This window comes from Phyllopteryx taeniolatus, chromosome 1 (assembly GCF_024500385.1).
Source record: "Phyllopteryx taeniolatus isolate TA_2022b chromosome 1, UOR_Ptae_1.2, whole genome shotgun sequence".
Classification (NCBI taxonomy): Eukaryota; Metazoa; Chordata; class Actinopteri; order Syngnathiformes; family Syngnathidae; genus Phyllopteryx; species Phyllopteryx taeniolatus.
In genome coordinates this window covers 21,222,730-21,237,742 of record NC_084502.1, presented here as the reverse complement: position 1 = coordinate 21,237,742, position 15,013 = coordinate 21,222,730, and the positions used below count along the sequence as shown (strand labels likewise).

The following is a 15,013-nucleotide window of genomic DNA, read 5'->3' as shown; positions in this document are numbered from 1 at the left end:
TTTCCAAGTTTCTACTAGTTTCCATGGTGAATCAAGGTCTTTTGGTTGTGGCCGTACACGCGTTGAGCTTAAGGTGAACATACTTAATTGAACTAAATATGATCAGCAGTTCTGGACTCAAATGATGACAGTTTTCGAGTTCAGGGTAAGTCATTTCAGAACTGACGTTTAGACGTTAAGAACATGTTGAACCTGCTTGCAGGAATACCCCCCTGTACTGATAACTGCACACATGCACATAATCTTGACTTACCCACTCCAACACCATCTTTGACCATTACAGTGCAATGCTGCTCCCAGCATGCTTTGCAGAAGGAGTGCTGGCAGGGCAGCGCCAGCAGGGAGTCTCTCCGTACGACCTGGAGACACACACCACACTGCAGGGACTGAGGGGCCTGAAAAACATGGTACAATTTAAGATCAAATGATGTTCTCCCAAAGTGGATACATTCACAAATTTAAATCGTGAACTAAAGAAAGACACACTGCACTGGTCTGCTTTCAGGAAAGTTCCATTTACATTCATAATGTGTTTGTTTTATGTAAAAAAGAAACAAAAAAGACGCAGATGCATTTGCATAAATTTGACATGCATACAACTACCATAAAGTAAGTTGATTCATAAAACGTTTTGTGAGCTTGAATTGGGCTACAACTGTATAACAATATATTCTCTCCTATGGTAAAAAATCTGTTTGCTACTCACAATAAATGCTCTGGAGCTGCTGCTCGGTTGTACCAGAGCGTCTGACAACACCATAGACGAATTGGACTTATTCCTGTAGACAACAGGGGGAAGAACAGAGGCTCAAATGAGGACTGAAAAGTAAAAATTGTAGTGGAGAGAAAAAGAATAAGAAAGCAATACAGAGGGTTCTTGCTACCTGTTCTAGGTCAGATTCAACCATTTTCAAGATGTTCCATCACATCACTTAATAGCTGTGGTCAAGTTAAATTTTACACTCAAAACGTGAATGTTACATTATCACATTAACAGAGGTGTTATCATGCAAAAAAACAGCCATTCCGAAAGATATAGAACACAAAATTAGTTCCGGGGCAGTTTCTAATACAGGGATGGGGAGCCTTTTTCCTATGTGGCGCCATTTCCGTCTTTGTAGTCTTCAAATGGCCATACTAAATTGATGAAAAACATTCAACCAATCCACTGTTCTTGTTTGCTGAAGATGTTTCATTTTTAATCCAAAAGGCTTCTTCAGTTCTAAATTCTAGGTGTTGAGTGCAGGTGTGTTCCCTGGGTGTGGTCAAAAATAGGGTTGATTGGTTCTCTCCTGTAGTCTTGTTGTTGTCGTTCAGTTACTACATCATGGGCCGCAGTGTTGGGGATGCATGTGAACAGTGAGGTAACGTCAAAAGACACCATGGTTTCATCCGTGGCAAGTCTCCAGTTCTGGACCTTGTTGGTGAAGTCTGTGGAGTTTTGGAGATGTGTGGGGTATCACTGACCAGTGGGGTAAGAATGGTGCTGACGACTGGTCTGAGAGGCACCTCTTCCTTGTGAATTTTAGGAAGTCCATAAATGCAAGGTATCCAGAATCAGCTGTTCATTTGCAAGGGACCTTCCTTCAAGTACTACAATGTCCAAATTCTGGACAGAGCGTTGACCACCCCCAGAGAACACACCCACCGAGGCATAAATAGACGGACTTCCACACCTAGAATTTAAAACTTAAGCAGCCTTTTGGATTAAAGGTGAAACTAGGGATGTTCTGATGCAACTTTTTTACTTTCAATCCGATGCCGATATTGCAGCCTTGAATTTTGGCCGCTGCTGATATCTACTTATTTTGTAGTATGGAATGTGAGAAAAGGCTTGATCAAGTGATACTACTCAGAGAACAATGGTGTCTGTGTGTGTCATTCACTTTCACGTTTACGTACACACACGCACAAAGGCATGCACATGCACACACACGCAGTTGCCTTCATTGACCACAATCGGCAGTGTACTGAGAATGGTGTGCTTGTTTACGTTTAGGTACTTACTGTATTGTGTTGGCATGTCAAGTCTGTACTAAGTTGCTGATTTAATGTGGCTTCCACTACACTCATATTTAAGTTAGTGGTTCATGTTGATGACATCATTCTGTAACTTGTGTGGCGTACATTACCAAGTAATGGGTATAGTTAAGATAATGTTTTTTTTGTACTATGGTTGCCACTTGGCAGCTGTTGAAAGTAACTAAAAAGTTACTTTTTTCTTACTTAGTTACTTTTGAAATCAAGTAATCAGTAAAGTAACTAAGTTACTTTTAAGCTCAAGTAATCAGTAAAGTAACAGTTACTTTTTCAAGGTAACTGTGGCAACACACTGAACTTCTTGATGCAACTGGGGTTTACTTTTATTGACAATCGCTGTTCCTGCTGTGCACGTCTTGACCTCTGAGGAGCAGTGTGATACACAATGCAATACACACTTAAAGTAACAGAGAAAGTAGAAGTCACGATCGAGTATTGTTGTTATAATTTGTTTTTCACATAGTTTGAAAAATATATGCCAGAGAGTATTGCTATATTGCCTGTTTGTACGTGGTTATACAGCGTTTGTGTACCAATATTCATTATTTTGAGAGTTCAAAGTGCCCCGAGTTTAATGTTAATTTTCGTTAACTCGTCAATGGTGTTTTTCAATCATTGTGTGCTAGTGATTTTTTTGAACAAAAATTAAGAAAGAAAGGGTGTGATGTATTTGGAACATTCAATAGGTGTAAATCTTTTGTTATGCGAGTTTAGTTTTACAGTGAACTTAAACTGGAGTGTCAATAAACGACTTTAAGCAAACAACATTCACTCTTAAGGCTTCTTTATAGTCGCGCGGGCGGTGACCGCGCTGACGTCACTGCGTCTATCTCGCGCACAGTTTGCCTTTATACTCGAGCGCAACCCATGCACGCCGTTTTAAAAATGTGCTGCAGTCAGGGGTGTCGCTATGGCTGGTATTGGCTAGGAAACCACAGGGTGGAGTTTGCTCTGCATTTTATGGCCAATTCCGGTAGCCATTTTTACTTTCCTTTCTGGAACAACAACAATGGCGACCATGGAACAGTGCTTGCTAGAACAAATGGACCTAGATGACCAGATGATACGTTTAATTATGCTGCAAAATCGATCAAGAAGGCAGCGGTATGTGGAACCTACAGGTAAGCTGAGTACGTCATCAGAGCATGTGACTAAAACGGACGAATCAGGAGAGATGATCTCCATGTCATTCTGCGCGCGGCGACTATTTGTGCCGTGTGCGCGTTAAGTGCCGCGCGGCAACAATGCGTCGGTCACGTGATGCAATGCGGGTGCTGTCGGCCGCGCGAGAGCGGGAGTATAAAGAGGTCTTTACTCCTTGCTACTATGTTAGCACCTTTGCAACCAGTTGTTGTGACCACATGGGATCTGCATGTCGTCCGGGCGCTGCTGGATAGGAGTGCTGGAGCGGGGCATGGAATGGACTGCTTTTATAAAAGTGGTAAAATCTGAGATTTTAGATCCAGTCCGATCTGATCCGATACTTGTTTTTTTTTTGTCATCGGACCGATTTCCGATCGGGACACCCCTTTGTGGAACGTCTTCAACAAACAACACTCCAGTTATCTTGATTCAACCTTTGTAGATTACCATGAACTGAATGACTGAGAATCTACCCAGACATCCATCAATCCATTTTTCATAGCACTTGTCATTAGGGTCACTGGTGAGCTGGAGACAATCCCAGCTGACTTTGGGTAGGACCCTGGGTACAGTCTGGACATGATTATTCACACTCACATTCACACCTATGGCCAATTAAGAATCTTCAATGAACCTAACATAGATGCTTTGGGAATGTGGGAGGAAGCCTGTGTACCCGATGAAGCACAGGGAGAACATTCACACATTCCTCAGGACAAGATTCCAACCGGTTGACTCTGAGGCAGAAACATTTTCATTAAAGTATACTATTAGTATTTGTAGGTTACATTTCTGGGGTTTTCTATAAACAGCTCCTCTTGGGGTTACTATGTTTTGAGAATGGCATGGGAGGCCAGATCAAATGCTCCCCAACTCTGCCATACATGTTGGCAAATGGCTTTCTGATTCATATTAACGTAATAAATTGTGTTCTTTGTCATTCGTTGGTTAAAATGTATAATTCAAGCACTTTTTAACGATATTTTTTTAAACCTTGAAATACCACAGTCAACTAACTGATGAACCAAATGAAGCATTTTCCGCCATTTTAAGCATGCTTAAAACTGAAAAGAAAATACAGGAAAAAAGTTGTGGAAAACAAAAGACTAACTTTGTAAAATGACAAAAAATGGGGGGAAATACCTGTCCAGTATTTGTGAAACCTGCCAGTGAAAATGCACAAGGATCAGCTTTGCTACGGCCGGTAAAACCTGAACGGAGAAAGCAAGCAAGCGAGAGAGAGAAAGAGAAAAATGAAGATGGTTTTATCTTCCTGAATAGTAGGTGAGGCAGGAAGCGAGACATATTGCATGAGCACATCACCTGGTATTACAGGCCAAACTAGTAACAGACCTCTAAGAATAATACATTGTTGACATTAGCCCCATGCACGTAGTGACTGTTAATATGCTTCTAATAAACCAGAGGCAGGGTGTCAAACTAAACATACTGTAGATTGAGTACTACATTTTATGTGTTGGTAAATATTTTCATGCGCAACATAGGTAGGAGTTACCTTTCTTGTGTTGCAGTTTCCTAACAAAGTGTGAATTTCATAATCTGCCCTGTTTACTAGAGTGCATCTGTCCTAGATAAACAACAACCAACACAATACTGGTATATTCCCTATAGATATAGTGCCGACGTGAAAAGGTATTTGCCCCCTTCTCAAATTTGTAGTTTTTACATAGTTTCCCCAATTAAATGTTTAAGATCATCAATCAAATGTAACTATCAGACAAAGATAACCCAAGTAAACATAAAATGCAGTTTTTAAAATGGTAATTTTATTTATTAAGAGAAAAAAACTATTCAAAGCTACCTACCCCTGTGTGACAAATTTGGCCCTGGCACTGTGACAAATTTGTTAAAAGGTCCCAAATTTTGGCTATTTAGACCTTCGTAGAGTGACTCTCTATCACAGACTTAGTATGAAAGTAGCAATTTCATTTTTAAAAAACACCTTGTTTTGGTCATGAGTGTCCAGAAAAAGGTCACTGTGAGGAGCTACTTCTGTTTGACTCAGTTTTGTATCCGCTTTGTCCATATTTGGGTAAGACCGCTACCTTTTGGTAGCCTCCGTTTAGAAGACCCAACCCTCACTCACTACTTGTGAGAGCACACGTTTTTGTTGACAGCACTTGCTCAGGACCAGAGAGGTAGGCGGAGATCTTGGCTAGTGACGTAGATAAGCTCGAGAAATTTTAATGATCAGATTTCAGGCCTCTTGGCAGAAAATATCCTGGAACTCAGGTATGCCTGGGTGATTTTTATTTGTATTTCACATTTTGACTGATAGACATAGAGACAATATTACATCCTAAATTAAGGTGAGTTTTCATGAGTCCACAGTAACAAAGAGACTGGGCAAAAATGGGTTCCATGGGAGAGTTCCAAGGCAAAAACCGCTGCTGACCACCCCCCCAAAAACGAAATTTTTATTTATTTATTTTTTAAATCCGAATGATTCCCATAACTTTTGGGAGAATATTCTATGGACTGATGAGACGTAAATGTTGCCAAATTCAAACAATTCTGCAGGGAAGAGTCGGTAAAAATATCTCCACAGAGAAGTGAGACTCATTGCCAGTTACAGAAAACACTTGATTTCAGTTGCTGAGGGTGGCCCAACCAATATTAGGTTTAGGGGTAATTACTTTTTCCATATAGGGCCAGGTAGCTTTGAATCGTATTTCTTCCCATAATAAAATTTTGTTTACTTAGGTTATCTTTGTCTGATATTTACATTTGTTTGATGATCTTAAAGTGGGGAAACTATGCAAAAATAAATAATTATTTTGAGAAGGGGCCACATACTTTTTCATGGCACTGTACCACAGGAAAATGTCTGGCAATTTAGTGGTGACTCATATCACAACTATACAGTTTTTATTTTTATTTTTTTAATCACGTACTGCAAAAAGCATATCTGTCGGCAATCTTGACTAAAAGTTGTGTTTGGTTTGATAAAATGCTCTTCATTTGTTCGACCACTTGCCCATCCATGCCTGATCTACAACCCCAATTCCAATGAAGTTGAGACGTTATGTTAAACATAAATAAAAACAGAATACAATGATTTGCAAATCATGTTCGACCTATATTTAATTGAATACACTACAAAGACAAGATATTTAATGTTCAAACTGATAAACTTAATTGTTTTAAGCAAATAATCATTAACTTAGAATTTTATGGCTGCAACACGTTCCAAAAAAGATGTGACAGGGTCATGTTTACCACCGTGTTACATCACCTTTTCTTTTAAAACTTTCAATAAACGTTTGGGAACTGAGGACACCAATTGTTGAAGCTTTGTAGGTGGAATTATTTCCCATTCATGGTTGATGTACAGCTTCAGCTGTTCAACAGTCCGTGGTCTCCGTTGTCGTATTTGACGCTTCATAATGCGCCACACATTTTCAATGGGAGAGATCTGGACTGCAGGCAGACCAGTCTAGTACCCGCACTCTTTTACTACGTAGCCACACTCTTGTAACACAAAGAATGTGGTTTGGCATTGTCTTGCTGAAATAAACAGAGGCGTCCATGAAAAAGACATTGCTTGGATGGCAGCATACGTTTCTCCAAAACCTGTATGAACCTTTCAGCATTAGTGGTGCCTTCACAGATGTGTAAGTTACCCATGCCATTGTCACTAACACAGCCCCATACCATCACAGATGCTGGCTTTTAAACTTTGCGTCCATAACAGTCCAGATGGTTCTTTTCCTCTTTGCCCCGCAGGACACAACGGCCATAATTTCTAAAAACAATTTGAAATGTGGACTCGTCGGAGCACAGACCACTTTTCCACTTTGCATCAGTCCATCTTGGATGAGCTCAGGCCCAGAGAAGCCGGTGGTGATTCTGGGTGTTGTTGATAAATGGCTTTTGTGTTGCATAGTAGAGTTTCAAGTTACAATTACGGATGTAGTGCCGAACTGTATTTACTGACATTGGTTTTCTGAATAGTTCCTGAGCCCATGTGGTGATATCCTTTACACATTGATGTTGGTTTTTGATGCAGTGCCGCCTCAGGGATTGAAGGTCACAGGCTTTCAATGTTGGTTTTCGGCCTTGCCGCTTACATGCAGTGATTTCTCCTGATTCTCTGAACCTTTTGATGATATTATGGACCGTAGATGATGAAATCCCTAAATTCCTTGCAATTGTACGTTGAGGAACATTGTCAAACTGTTCGACTATTTTCTCATGCACTTGTTCACAAAGAGGTGAACCTCGCCCTATCGTTGCTTGTGAATGACTGAGCAATTCAGGGAAGCTCCTTTTATACCCAATCATGGGACCAACCTGTTCCCAATTAGCCGGTTTACCTGTGGGATGTTCCAAACAGATGTTTGATGAGCATTCCTCAACTTTCTCAGTCTTTTTTGTCACCTGTCCCAGCTTTTTTAGAACATGTTGCAGCCATAAAATTCTAAATTAATGATTATTTGCTAAAAACAATGAAGTTGATCAGTTTGAACATTAAATATCTTGTCTTTGTGGTGTATTCAATTAAATATAGGTTGAACATGAGTTGCAAATCATTGTATTCTGTTTTTATTGATTTTTAACACAACGTCCCAACTTAATTGGAATTGGGATGTGGATGGGGTCCTTGGGAATGGGTGCTTAGTCACTGAGTGGGAACCGATCCCCTGTTGTTCCCCCATTTGCGTCTGCATATTACACTGTTCAAACACAAATAGTAATTTCAATAACAGTAACAATAATAATATCAGATGGAGTGTTACATAATAGTAAAAATGATTTGTTAGTGTAAAAAAGCAAGAGCTAAAAGAATGCAAGGTAAAACAGGCCCACCTTCAGTGCAGCAGCCACAATATTCACCTCCTCATTGAGCACCCTTTGGCTCTCCTTGTATGTTAGACAAGTGAACTGATACTCCTCTGGGTCAAAGGAGTCAGCGCCCTGTTGCTCCACATCGCTGGCTACGCCATCGTAGTAGGTTTCAATGTCCCCTTGATCCTCCTCTTCTCCTCCATCATCATCATCCTCCTCTTCTTCAGAGTTTACCCCAAAGTCTTCCTCGTTGCTGTCAGACGCCTGGCTGTTCATGTCCACAGACATCCAGTAGACGGATTCGACCGCCCGGACAGGTAGACAGTACGCCTACCTGTCGGATCCCTGTGGTTCTGATTGGCAAGAATGGCTTGTGTAAGCTCTGCTTCTCCGTCCTCCGGTCCCTGTGCTCGCGTCGCTGTCCTGGCGTCCAGTGTGTCTGAGCCGCGTGGAGGGTACACTCAGCAGCAGCGAAAGAAACAGAAGAAGTCACACTCCCCGTCACTCATTTGGAAGGCTTGTTTGGGGGTGATCCGAGGAAAGAAAGGGACTGGGGAGTAAGGAAATCAAATGGGAGGATCAATGAGATGTGATGTAGAAACAAAAAATACAGTAAACCTCCACATATTCATGGATAAACCTCTTCACATTTTTTCTGTGGAAACTCCCCTCACCTATTTTCTAAAAGATTCACCTATTTGCAGCTCACATATTTTTATACCCTCTCTCTCTCTCTCTAAGACGCGGTAGGATGGCGCAAAAGTTCTGGCTGATAGTAAAGTAGTAATTGCTGTCAAGGAAGTATGCTTCAGTCTCTTTCTGCAACCGCACTGCTACTCGTAAAGTTCCAGCTGTTATCCTATCCTTATCTTGGTGATGTGCGAAGGAGTGGCTTCGTAAGAAGCATTTCTATGTCCTGGAGTGGCCTAGCCAGTCTCCAGATCTCAACCACAGAAAATCTTTGGAGGGCGTTGAAAATCTGTGTTGCCCAGCGACAGCCCCAAAACATCACTGCTCACGAGGAGATCTGCATGGAGGAATGGGCTAAAATATCAGGAACGGTGTGTGAAAACCTGAAGACTTACAGAAAACGTTTGACCTCTGTCATTGACAACAAAGGGTATATAACAAAGTATTGAGATGAACTTCTGCTATTGACCAAATACTTATTTTCCACCATAATTTGCTAACAAATTCTTTAAAAATCATGATGTGATTTTCTGGATTTTTCTTTTTCCTCATTTTGGCTCTTATAGGTGAGGTATACCTATGATGAAAAATTACAGGCCTCTCTCATCTTTTTAAACGGGAGAACTTGCACAATTGGTGCCTGACTAAATATTTTTTTTGTCCCACTGTATGTTGTGCTTCTACTCGCGCTGCATTGACTCTGTGCATACGCTTCGATGTAAGGTGAAAACTAGTTGTCTACTCAGTGGCGTAAGGCGGAAATTTGTTCTAGGCGGAAGTTCCGCCTCCACATCCTCGATAATCCAATCACAAATCTAACAGCATTTGTGACTGACGTTAAAAATAAATAAATAAATAAATAAAAAAAAAATCCAGAAATAATTTTATTTTTGTCAAAAAATAAACATTGTAGCATCTCCTCAATTAAAACAACGAACGGTTAATGTTGGCATAATCACATCAAAGTAGCTCTTGAGGGAGGCATTCGCTCGGCAGAGGTTCCGCCTATCTGCACATTAAGCCAATCCAAATGTGAACAGTAGCCGCCAAATTATGAATGAAAACTGAAGGTGCGGTATCATCAAACGAAGTGTTTTCTAAGTAGATGGCTAAACCGTCAGAATGGCACCGGAGATAAAAAGGGAAACTGGTAAAGATAATGTAGCAAGCAATTTTCATCGATGAGCAGAAAGATCTGTACGTTGTGCAACCGTCATTGACTGTGTGTCACGCAATGCAACTAACATAGGCACTGTATCTTCATTTTTTGAGTGCTCTTTATTAGGCAATACAAAAAATTATCATAAGAAATGTGCAGCAGATTGACCAACAGAGCAATTAATCTTTAAAATAACAATGTGACGTTCCACTTTCTGATTTTTTTTCTTTCTGAACAGAAAAAAGGTTTCCCAGGATCGGTTTGTTGTACCGAAAGCAACCAAGAACAAAAAAAAAGAAAAATATAGGGGAAAAAACCGAAAAAAACCCCACCTGAATCAGAATTTCCCCGTGTTATGGAAGAAGGCCGTTCTTCAATGAGGAGCTTTATGTAGTCCTCCTCCCCTTTTCCCTCCTCAGTGAAAGCTAATGAGCAATAATAAACTGTTATCATTCTTATTTAGTAGGGATTTAACAATATTCCTGATACTGCGATATCGCGAAATTAAAAGTGCCACAATATCGTCGTGGTCTTGTCTCGGTATAAAATAATATGCCAATGTGTTTAACATTTTATTTTTGGGCAGCTATACGGAGCCACACCGCTTAGCCAGACTGCTACAGCCAGACTACAGAACTCCACTTCCTCATTAAGAGTATAAACTCACCCGATTGGATGCGTAACCCGTGTGACCATGTGGGTATGTCACAAAAAATACACAGATTGGCTGACTAACCCAGATTACAAAAAGGCTGCATTAGGAGGGATGTAGAAACAAGTCTGTGCCCCGAGTCCCTCCCAAGGCTACAGCGTAGCCGCTATGCCGATCTATCGCGTCGCAATCGATTGGGCAAGAGGCGCCTTGTTGTTCACGCCAGCCTCCGTCCGCTGACCGACTGGCCTGCATTGGCTGCTAGTGGACCTCCACTTCGCGAAGCCGCATCCCGACCGGTTGTGTCCACCACCAGGTAGCCCCACTAGCCGGCTCTCTGCGGGCCACCATCACTGCTCCCCATCCAAGAGATGAGCTGCCCAATTATTTCAGCATATTGTAACAGCAGCACTGTTTAGTGGTATTATCGTGACTGTTTATCTCAAGTCGAAAGTCGTGGGTGAAAGAACATCACACAGAGAGAAAATAAGGATTCTGACTACCCATTACAACATATCCCTCCGCCAAGACATAACAGTAGTCCCAAAAATGTAATATTGAAATAGGTCCACTCCATACAAATACAGATGTCAAGGCAAAAATAAATCTGGTATACTTCCCACTCTTCAAATGAAATGTCCACATTTCAAATTAAAACATATTACAAAGGCTGTGGGTGGGACGGTGCAAACAACTCATCAGCAAAAATAATCAGAAAGTCAGATTTGATTTTGCAAAGAACTACAGCAATGACGGCGCGGTGAACGACTCGATAGGACATCTGCCTCACAGTTCTGAGGACCTGGGTTCAAATCAAGCCTCGCCTGTGTGGAGTTTGCATGTTCTCCCTGTGCCTGCGTGTGTTTTCTCCGGGTACTCCAGTTTCCTCCCACATCCCAAAAACATGCATGTGAGGTTAATTGCAGACTCCAAATTGTCCATAGGTGTTATGGTGAGTGCGAATGGTTGTGTGTCTATATGTGCCCTGCGATTGGCTGCTGACCAGTTCAGGGTGTACCCCGCCTCTCGCCAGAAGATAGCTGGGATAGGCTCTAGCATGTCCATGACCCTAGTGCGTATAAGTGGTAAGGAAGATGGATGGATGGTACAGAGATAATCCACAAACGTTTTGGAATAAGGTTTTATGGACTGATGAGACCAAAATTAACCTCTCGTGATGGAACAGGAAAAAAGGAGTGACAAAATTTTTCATTTTCTGTTTGCCGTACCGCTTATCCTCACTACGGTCGCGGGCATGCTGGAGCCTGTCCCAGCTGGCTCTGGGCGAGAGGTGGGGTACACCCTGAACTGTTTTTTGAATGTGGGAATGTAGAGATTTCAATTAACCTACCATGCACGTTTTGGGAATGGGGAAGGCAACTGGAGTACCTGGAGAAAACCCAAACCCCACACAGGCGAGGTGGGATTTGAACCCCGCTCCTCAGAACTGTGAGGCAGATGTGTTTACCAGTCGTTCACCGCGCCGTCATTGCTGTAGTTCTTTGCAAAATCAAATCTGACTTTCAGATTATTTTTGCTGATGAGTTGTTTGCATCTTGCGGTATGGCCTTTCTTCTCTTGAAGTCTTCTTCAACAGGGGATTGTGATACCTTCACCCCTGTCATGTGGAGGCTGGCAGTGATGTCACTGACTGTGGTTTTTGGGTGTTTCTTCACAGCTCTAACAATGTGTATGTCTGAGCACTGGTGATCACCAACACGTTTCCCCCCCATTTTGTCCTTATAATACAAAGTCGGCATGCTCCACTCTTGTCGTCGCCACGCTAACAGGCGTATCCGGTCGCATTTGAGTTGACAAGATAAAGCCCAATGATCGTAAAAAACGGGATGCGGTGGTATTGGAATACAAGATTTTATTGCAGTAGTCTGACATAGTGCAATCGTGAAAGAGCAAATTTGTCTTGTAGTCTGATCCTGGCATTACGTGTTGTGTGTCTCAGACGTGTTGTCTGTTCCACACCGTTGACATGTTTTTTTTTTAAAAATAACTTTATTGGCCATCAGATATTTCCAATACTACATCAAAAGACACGCGACAAGGCTAAAAATAAACTAGCTTTTGGATTCAAATATACTGTGGACACAGAGTAAATGTCTTTTGCGGATCGGCGAATGATGACATTAAAGCCGATCAGCCGATCGGGATAAAATGCTAAACATCGTCCGATACCGATCAGCCCGATAAAATCTTTTGATCTGAAACCCAAATTTCTTCAGTATACAACAAAAACAAAGGAATTGACCTTGCGATTCCAATAACCTTTAGAGGGACTGGATGTCACACTACACGGAAGATGTCCAAAAAAAAAAATCAAACATGCTAGACTTTTCATTTTGGCGTCATAGGCCTATCGTAGGGCAAAATCGTTGGTCATGGATATGTCACACTACAAGAAGTTTTGTCGTTCCCGAATCTGGGAAATCCCCCACGATAGCTAATCACAATATCGGGGCTAAAATCCTGTAGTCTGAGCTAGGCATAAGAGTCTATCTTGTACCATGTGAAAAAAAATTGTTACACTTTAAGTAACCTCTAAATATTGTATGCTGGTACCGTCATAAACCAGGAACTCCATGCAATTATTTACTACCCGTCCGCTATCCACCCAAAATGGAACTGTGACCCAGTTTTGGGTCACGACCCACCAGTTGAGAATCATTGGTTTAGGGAATTCTCCCAAGTGGGCTTGAGCCTATGATATTTGTGCCCAGTGACACTAGATCCACTTTGCTGACTCTGCGGTTCAAGAGTAAAGTATAATCCAAACTCGGAATATTTATTTATGTTAAAAAGTGGATTTCCTTTGTGTATGAAAAAAGTACTATATAACATCTACACGGGTTGAGAGACGAAGATGAAGCTGCCAGGCGGCAATGGTGCCAGCCAGGCAACAGCAGAAACCTGGTGCAGGCTAAAAATAGGCTCTTTAAACTGGGTGACACACATCTTGCTAAGCTAATGTATCACAGCGACTCAGCACAGTTTCATAATATGTGGTTGGGGTGAGGGGCCGTGATGTTCTGGACGAGTTGAAACAAATATGTCATGCTTTGAATACACAGAACATCGCCATTTACCTCCATTGTTTTTTTTGGCTTTTTTTTGGGACAAATGTACATAAGAGCCAAAGAGGTCCAGTCCTGATATCGACTAGCCAATTTGAGTTAGCCAAATTAGCCTTCAAACATTTACAGTCATAGAGCGACACAACGCTAAACCCATTAGCTTAAAGAGGTTTAAAGGATCCTCTCGAGAAAAAACGACAAAAAAGTTAAACGAGTCAATTTTACACGCGTTTACGATATTAATGTTAACGCGATTCCTCACTTCCCATTAGCATCTGATATCGTTGTGATACACCTCTTTCCAACTCCAAAGCCGTGGATTGGGATGTAAACAAGGCCATCAGCAACTCAAGAGCCTACAAACACATTTAAGCACACATGTATCCATTTATTCCACAGTAACTCAAGACATATTTACCTCTAAGAGCGACGTCGGCCCTGTCCACGGTGGCATACAAAAGTGTCTTATCGTGGGTTAACACACTACACAAAGCCGCTACGTGCGTTAGCTGGTCAGCGGAAGAAGTGATGCGTTCAATGTACATTGCCGGGGTTGGAATTTCCAGATCTCAATCGAGGGAAAAGGAAAAGGGATACTGGAACGCCTCTTAGCCACCACACTAACTCCACAGGGGTATATAACTAGTTAAAGTATTGGTTCCAATTTCAAGCTAGCTTTCAAATGAATCAATAAAACGTAAATTCAAACTTGTAACGTTGTTGCAGTTTAACGTTGCATTCGCATGAATGGACGATGAAGAAAACAAGCCTATTTATCCAGGCATGGCATATTTATTAAGGAGCTGTGAAGACTCTTAAATTGCTCGTTGTTGTGAATGTGAGTGCGAATGGTTGTTTGTTTATATGTGCCCTGCAATTGAGTGGCGACCAGTTCAGGGTGTACAGGCAGATGTGCTAACCAGTTGATCCCCGTGCCGCCCAAAATAATATATAAAATACAAAAACGTATTTACAATTAAACTGAACTATTTTGTTTAAGTTCAAAAACAGAATCACTTCAAAACAAGAAAATATGAACTAAATTATGTACAAACCAAAGAAAAAAATGCAACCAGATAACTTGACTAGAGTTAAGATTGGCATTGAGAAGCAATAAAAGTACCTGAAGCTTCGAGGAGCTGATTTGGTTTCTTATGTCTGTCTGGAAATTATCTGACCTCTTTCGGAGATTCTCTCAGAAGAGACTGTTTGCAACAGTTCTATTAGACACACTGGCACCTTCATTAATATTTTTTTTCAGAATTTGTATTGTCAATAAAATTGAATTGTCTTCTTTTCCTGCTGGTGTCATTCGTTTCCATATCAGCGCGTGTGTGTGTGCACTGCTGCCCCTCAACCCTCTGCTCAACTGTGAAGGAGAAAAAAAGGCAGCTCGGCTCTCCGCATTAAGATCAAAGAGGGTTGACTGTTTAG

At 41.5% G+C, this 15,013-nt stretch overlaps 1 protein-coding gene across 3 annotated transcripts in view; it reads right to left on the bottom strand.

Annotated features, from left to right (window-relative positions):
• Window positions 1-14,155, bottom strand: part of arih2 (ariadne homolog 2 (Drosophila)) — a 35,346-nt gene extending 21,191 nt beyond the window's left edge. Inside the window, exons 1-5 of one of the 3 annotated variants that reach the window (XM_061780430.1) lie at window positions 13,998-14,155; window positions 8,014-8,542; window positions 4,327-4,394; window positions 707-779; window positions 254-395 (exon numbers count right to left, since the gene is read on the bottom strand). In XM_061780430.1, the coding sequence (XP_061636414.1) occupies window positions 254-395; window positions 707-779; window positions 4,327-4,394; window positions 8,014-8,280 (550 nt within the window). In that variant the 5' untranslated portion in view covers window positions 8,281-8,542; window positions 13,998-14,155. Of the gene's footprint in view, window positions 1-253; window positions 396-706; window positions 780-4,326; window positions 4,395-8,013; window positions 8,543-10,173; window positions 10,514-13,997 lie in introns of those variants that run through there. The other 2 variants (XM_061780445.1, XM_061780436.1) reach the window with 2 other exon arrangements.
• Window positions 14,156-15,013: the final 858 nt, after the last annotated feature.